The sequence below is a fragment of the Sebastes fasciatus genome, chromosome 6 (assembly GCF_043250625.1).
Source record: "Sebastes fasciatus isolate fSebFas1 chromosome 6, fSebFas1.pri, whole genome shotgun sequence".
Taxonomy (NCBI): Eukaryota; Metazoa; Chordata; class Actinopteri; order Perciformes; family Sebastidae; genus Sebastes; species Sebastes fasciatus.
The window spans coordinates 3743886-3751402 of record NC_133800.1 but is presented as its reverse complement, the minus strand read 5'-3'; the positions used below and the strand labels follow the sequence as shown (position 1 = coordinate 3751402).

The 7517-nt window shown below is 38.6% G+C and overlaps 1 protein-coding gene across 1 annotated transcript; it reads left to right on the top strand.

Moving 5' to 3' along the window:
- The first annotated feature begins 1880 nt into the window (after positions 1-1880).
- p2rx4b (purinergic receptor P2X, ligand-gated ion channel, 4b) lies at positions 1881-6810 on the top strand. Its single transcript, XM_074637181.1, has 12 exons — positions 1881-2069; positions 2180-2327; positions 2488-2559; positions 4472-4544; positions 4655-4751; positions 4828-4908; positions 5008-5149; positions 5287-5423; positions 5499-5592; positions 5686-5751; positions 6531-6635; positions 6748-6810. Exons 1-11 carry the CDS (start codon positions 1927-1929, stop codon positions 6633-6635), a joined length of 1158 nt encoding a protein of 385 aa, XP_074493282.1. The 5' UTR covers positions 1881-1926; the 3' UTR covers positions 6748-6810.
- Positions 6811-7517: the final 707 nt, after the last annotated feature.

Below are 7517 nucleotides of genomic sequence, written 5' to 3'. Positions count from 1 at the left end.
GTGTTGGTTTTAAGTGTTGTTATTGTGACACACTTCTCTCCACCACTCATGCACATAAGAATTCAATATATATGGCAATATGGTGCATCCACAATGTAAATACTGTGTACCAGTGTAGTGATAATGAGATCTTATTATGTCCATTTTTTTACGATGAAGAAGAATAATAAGCACAAATGTTTCAGCTCAGTGTGCAGGCTCGGTTTGCAGTGTGAGTATCTGAAGATGGCATGTAAATGTGTGGTGAGTTTAAACAAGGCTTCATTGTGTTTGTATGTTATCTTAAGTATCTTCAGACCGGTGAATAGATTACTGAAGAGGAGTCACACAGCCGTGCACTTGTGCATGTTAAACTGACACATTCGCCCTCCTGTCAGGCACCTTTCACAACATGAATTCATTAAATTGCATGTGTCATATAGTTTATGTTGTGACACGTGCACTGGTTCACTGTGTCACCAACACCTCCTCCTCTGACAGACTGTTTATTGTGTTATTACGTGACGTCTACTGAAGAACTGGTTAAACACAGCAGAGGCTTTCCTACAGTATGACTCCATTAGCTCAGGAGTGGACAGCACTAGACGTGCAATTCTGTGTTGAATGCTATGAATGTATCACATGTACTGTAGAAAGAGTTACATATGCATTAGTCCTATATAGATATAGATAATGTAACCGCTAAATTATTCAAATGTACTCCACATGTACAGTAGTATAATACTGCTGTCAGATTTATGATTTACGGTATGTACAGCAGGGCTGTCAGTCGATTCAAATATTTTTTTTAGGGAGATTTGTCAAGTATTTGATACTTTTATCAACATGGGAGTGGACAAATATGCTGCTTTATGCAAATGTATTTGTATATTTATTATTGGAAATCAATTAACAACACAAAACAATGACAAATATTGTCCAGAAACCCTCACAGGTACTGCATTTAGCTCAAATCATAACATGGCAAACTGCAGCCCAACAGGCAACAACAGCTGTCAGTGTGTCAGTGTGCTGACTTGACTATGACTTGCCCCCAAACTGCATGTGATTATCATAAAGTGGGCATGTCTGTAAAGGGGAGACTCGTGGGTACCCATAGAACCCATTTTCATCCACGTGTCTTATTGGTACCAATGGATTTCTTACGTTTCCTGTAGTTTCATATGATACCAGTATCTTCACTCCAGCTTTAAAACTGAGCCCGCTACAACCTAAAAATTGCAAGTTAAATGGTGTTAAAATACATTTGCGTTAACGCATTATTATTAATGCGTCAATAGGCAGAATGTTTTCGGCATCATTGGGCAAAAAATTCCATAATAAACTTTCAGCATATTGTAATATAAGTGTTCTGAGAGAAAACTAGACAGATGCCATTAGGAGCACCGGAGGATACAGAGGCACATGATTCTTTTCAGATTACTGTACCTGTCTCATGCACTACTGTCAGGATATTGTACATTTGCTCCAATGTACAATGTGCTGCTTTAACTTTGACAGCCCTAATAATAATAATACCTTATTCTATTGTTACATGTGACTTACTATATATATATATGTATATATATATATACATATATATATATTTCAGGTTCTCTGGATCAGTTTAACAGTGCTGCAAAGATCAAAAGTGCTTATATAATTCCTCTTCTCTTCTCATTGTGTGTAAATGACATTGACCAGCTCTATGCAAACTTATTTTTGGATCATCTCTGACTCACCACTTTTAGTACAGTCAGAAAATGTAGAAAATGCTATTGTCCAGCCCTATACTGCATGGGGTTTGTTTAAACCTACCGTATGCCCACTACATGTAAAACGTGCTGAGGCCAAAGTTGATTTGAATACAATGATTTGCATAAGGGCAGCTATGTCTGATCACCATTATTACACAGTCCCATCAGTGGTGTGTGTGGTGCAGCAGCGATGGGCAAGAGTGCAGGCGGCTGCCACAGCTATCTGCATTACATGTTTGATTATGAAACACCAAAAACACTTGTTATTCCCCATCTAGGGGCAGGATTTGTCTTCAGATTCACCCAGCTTCTGGTGTTGCTGTATGTGGTGGGGTAAGTCAAAAAATGATGGGTTTGGTCAAATGTGGATGTAAAGCTAAACTAGTCATGACTGTCGTAGTGAGCTGTTTGGTGATTTCATTGCATTGTTAATAAACCTGCAGGTATGTGTGCGTGGTGCAGAAGGCCTACCAGGAGACAGACTCTATCATCAGCAGCGTCACCACCAAAGTCAAAGGTTTTGCCTTCACCAACACATCTGACTACGACCCCCGGCTTTGGGATGTGGCTGATTATGTAATCCCGTCTCAGGTGTTTAAACATACATTTCATCTTTATTACAAAATCACAAACTTAATGACCACTTCCTGTATTGACTCATCATCCTTTTGTATATGACCTGGCAAATCTACACAGTTTATTCTACTATTTCATTGCCTTGTGACATGTGTGCTTCTCCTCTGTCTAACAGGGCGATAATTCATTTTTTATTTTAACCAATGTGGTTTTCACCCCCGGTCAAACTCAGTCACGTTGTCCTGAGGTGAGTCACTGATGCTAACTTATATTATATTCCTTCTAAGACGATTTTATGGTGAACATTGTGTGTTGATTCACAACGTGTCATTAGACTTTAGGATGATTTCTAGTGTATCTTTAAGGGTTGCAACTAATGATTATTTTCAATTACTGTCAATTACAAATTACAAATCCCAAGGAATTGATTTAGAATTTATCTTAATATGTCAGAAACTAATTTAAAAATGTTCATCACAAGTTTGGTACAGGGCGTCTTTAGGGGGAGATAGCAGGTCAGCAGTAGATGTCACGTAGACGTGGTGTACATTCTGAAAGCTGATGATTCATTTGATGTGCAGCTCAGCACTGTGTGTCAAGTTGTTCTAGTTATAAATCAGAAATAAACATGAATTAATTCATAATTCATTAAGATAAATTGTGAAAGTGTATAAGGTTTTATAACATTATGATAGAAGTATATGATGCTTATCCTCATGCTCTATTATGTCTCATGAGTTGTTGCAGCAATTTTTGGGTTGATACCATTTGTTACACCGATTTGGTGCTAAATTTAACCATTTTTTACCACTGGAGAATTGATAACAATTATCAATAATCTCTCCAAAATACCACATTAAGACACCAAGATATTGAAGAACACCATAGAAAAAGCCATGCTGTGATTTGGTATTAAAAGCTTTTGAGATTTCTGCAACAACTGCATTTTTCAGTGGATGAGGAGCACTTCTGTTGTGTAAACTGCTCAGAAACCCCCTTATTGTCAATCTAGCTAGGAAAGCCATCCATCCTCTGAATGCTCTAGGTCTCTAGTTTGTGGTTGTACAGTTTCATGAGGCTGTGATTATCTTAGAGGTCACCACAGGTCATTCTATACAGTGAGGTTACATTTTTAAAAATGGTCTCATTATAATGAAATGGCTACTATGGGGACTAACATCATCACACATGAATACAGTTGGGCTCATTGGATCCACAAGAGTCTCAGCTTTACAGTGATACCCAATTTATGTAATTCAAGACTGTTTAGGGACCCCAGAATGCAGAAATATTCAAATACACCATTTTAGTATAGGTGGAAATAACACATTTATACTGCATTAAAAAAACTGCATGTGATTATCATAAAGTGGGCATGTCTGTAAAGGGGAGACTCGTGGGTACCCATAGAACCCATTTTCATTCTCATATCTGGAGGTCAGAGGTCAAGGGACCCCTTTGAAAATGGCCATGCCAGTTTTTCCTCGCCAAAATTTTGCGCAAGTTTGGAGCGTTATTTAGCCTGCCCCGACAAGCTATTATGACACGGTTGGTACCAATGGATTTCTTAGGTTTTTCTAGTTTCATCAGCGACGTACATGAAACCTGAAACCTGCCTTGGCGGAGGTCTGCGCTCTCCGATTCCACTTCTAGTTTCATACGATATCCGCACCTTCACTGTAGCTCTAAAACTGAACCTGCTACAGCCTCTGAAAGACAGTAAAGTTGATCACCTACGATCCCTTGGGTCTCACTTATAATTAGATGATGTAATCTTCACTTTTGGAAAAGCTAGAACCAGCAAATGTTTGGTTGGGCATGCTAGCAGTGTAGCTCTAGAGATGAAAATACCTCAACAACTATTGAATGGATTGCTGTAAAAAAAATCACGGTGCCTAGACATTGAATCTTGATGACTTTGGTAACCACATATTTATTGCATTGGATGGAAATAATGAAAGTCAATGGTAAAGCACTAATGATGAAATGTTATAGAAAAATCCTAGAAGCTAAGGTCAGGGCCATGATGGGGACTCCTGTTCAGCTTACTTAAACACCAAGCTGCTCAGGCCAACAGCTTTACTAAAGAGGCCTTCTGATATCGATGTACACTTTGCCTCATATACTAACAGGGTTCACTGGTGATTTCTCTCCTCCAGCTTCCAAACCCATCAACTACTTGTGTGGATGACTGTGACTGCATCGAGGGACACAGCGATCCTCGAGGCAACGGTAGGCCCGTCCTCACTGGGTGGCATCACGTTAAAACATGTTAATACATTAGCTGTAAATGATGTGATAGCATACAGCAAACACCACCCTGACATTGATTTCCCACTCAGGTATACAGACAGGGCTGTGTGAGAACTATTCCACCACTGTCCGGACCTGTGAAGTGTTCTCATGGTGTCCTCTTGAAATAGACACTAAGCTGCCCGAGTAAGAATAATAGATGCAATGTTATAGTATTTATACGTTATTATAGTAAATGGCTTGACATGTTGTTTCCCCACAGACATGCACTGCTGGATGCAGCAGAGAACTTCACTGTGTTGATCAAAAACAGCATCACATACCCCAAGTTCAACTTTCACAGGTCAGTGTTTCTGAGTGTAACAGAACGGCTCAGTTTATGCAAACATACTGTTTTATAGTGTGCCGTTATGTCAAATGTTCGTCTTCCTTCGTCCCCCAGAAGAAACATACGATCACATGTTAACTCCTCATACCTGCAGAGGTGTGAATTCAATCGTGCAACAGACCCCGACTGCCCCATATTCCGCCTCAAACACATCGTTTCAGAGGCTGGAGAGGAATTTCAAGACATGGCTGTGAAGGTTCACCCAGAATTAAATATGACACTAATCTTTCTAAATTTTCTTTACTTTATAGTTTACAGTAACAGTTTACAGTTTGATTAAAGTGTCTACACTTGTACAGAGTTGGATAATGAATGAGTTGTGTGTTTATAAAGGGTGGTGTCCTCGGTATTATTATTGACTGGAGCTGTGACCTGGACTGGTGGGCAGGGAAATGTTACCCCAAGTACAGCTTCCGAAGGCTGGACAGCAAACATCCTGTCAATAATGTGGCTACTGGATACAACTTCAGGTGAAAAAAAACTCTTATTGACAAATGGATTAAGCTGGGAAATACATAATAAAAAAAAGCCCCCACTGCTTTTAGGTTTGCAAAATACTACAAGACCCAAGATGGAGAGGAAACGAGAACCATGATCAAAGCATACGGGATCCGGTTTGACGTCATTGTGTTTGGAACTGTGAGGCTAGAATGAATCTCAAAATTGCAATGACTTCATCATCAAAATGCGTCTTTGCTTTGACAATACCTGGGGGGTTCTTTTCTCTCGCAGGCAGGAAAATTTGGAATTGCACCAACCATAGTGAACTTGGGTGCAGCCTTATCATTCCTCAGTTTGGTGAGTAGACATGTTCACGTTAATTTTTTAACGCATTAACGCAACATGTGATTTTTAGGTTGAGTTTAGGGCTCAGTTTTAAAGCCAGGGTGAAAATACTAGACTAGAAACTAGAAAAACCTAAGGAGTCCTTTGGTACCAACCACGTCATACTAGCTTGTCGCGAAGGAGGTTAAATAACGCTCTAAAGTCAGCCTAAATTTTGGCGAGGAAAACGGTCCTGGCCATTTTCAAAGGGGTCTCTTGACCTCTGACCTCCAGATATGTGAATGTAAATGGGTTCTATGGGTACCCACGAGTCTCCCCTTTACAGATGTGCCCACTTTATGATAATCACATGCAGTTTGGGGCAAGTCATAGTCAAGTCAGCACACTGACACACTGACAGCTGTTGTTGCCTGTTGGGCTGCAGTTTGTCATGTTATGATTTGAGCATATTGTTTTATGCTAAATGCAGTACCTGTGAGGGTTTCTGGACAATATTTGTCATTGTTTTGTGTTGTTAAATGATTTCCAATTAATAAATATATACATACATTTGCATAAAGCAAGGATATTTGCCCACTCCCATGTTGATAAGAGTATTAGATACTTGACAAATCTCCCTAAAAAATGTGCAATGAATTTGTGATGAATTGCGATTAACTATGGACACTCATAAGATTAATCGCAATTGAATATTTGAATCGAATGAGAAGCCCTAGATGTGATTAAAAGAAAAGCTTTTTTTTTTTTTTTGAAAAAGCAATGATACAAAGGATTTGAGTGTTTTCCTGCAGGTCCCCCTGGTTTGTGACTGGTTTATGGTGACATGCATGAGAAAAAGAGATCTTTACATCAAACAGAAAGTCACATATCTGAGTGAGGATGCAGGCACTGAATAAGTAAGTGACCGATCCTTTAGTTTCACATTTTACATTCCTCACTGCTTATAGTGTTGAGTAAAATATTTGACTTTTGGGGGTTGATCTGTTTCTTTCTATTTTTATAATACAGGTGTCAATGAGCACCAGCTACATGGTCACATCAACATTTTTCTGATCTGAACAAAAAGAAAAGACATGAAAATAGATATCTTCCACATCATTTGAATTCTTCAATAAAACTGGTTAAATGTGTAAATGTAAAGGATGAGTATATATATATATTTTTTTTTTATACAATATTTTTTATTGAATTTTACATATAGACATATATACATATATTCACATACAGACAGACTAACAATATTAATAATTAAATTATACAATGAAATGTTTAGGCAGAATTTCAAAGAAAGAGAGACATGACATTTCATATATTTCACATATCTAACAAAGAAAACAAATAAGATAAAAGATAAGACAAAATAAATAAATACCTCAAAGAAGAAGAACAAAAAAACCAACAAAAAAAACCCCCACAACAACACACAACGGTTTCAACAACAGCACTCAGCAGCAGGGGTCCCAGCAGCAGTTTCAATGTGACTGTGCCCCTTGACGTCCAAGAAACTCCAACAAAGGTTTCCAAACATTTTCAAATTCTGCTGCTTTTCCTCTGGTTATGTATGTAAGTGTCTCCAGTATGACACAAGATGCCATCTCCCTCACCCATACATGTATCCAAGGTAAATCCATTTTTCTCCAAGACAAAGCTATCCTTCCATATACATATTTTTAATGAAATTACCTTCTGGTCTCATATCTAGTCTCACATGTTAGAGATGAGTCCCCCACACCGCACGGGGGCAGCATCATTATAAGAGACAACATGACCGAACCAAC

Coding starts and splice junctions, on each gene's coding strand:
- p2rx4b (XM_074637181.1), top strand. CDS start 1,927: ATGGGCAAGAGTGCAGGCGGCTGCCACAGCTATCTGCATTACATGTTT. Junction 2,328..2,487: donor ATTATGTAATCCCGTCTCAG/GTGTTTAAACAT, acceptor TCTGTCTAACAG/GGCGATAATTCATTTTTTAT. Junction 5,424..5,498: donor GCTACTGGATACAACTTCAG/GTGAAAAAAAAC, acceptor CACTGCTTTTAG/GTTTGCAAAATACTACAAGA.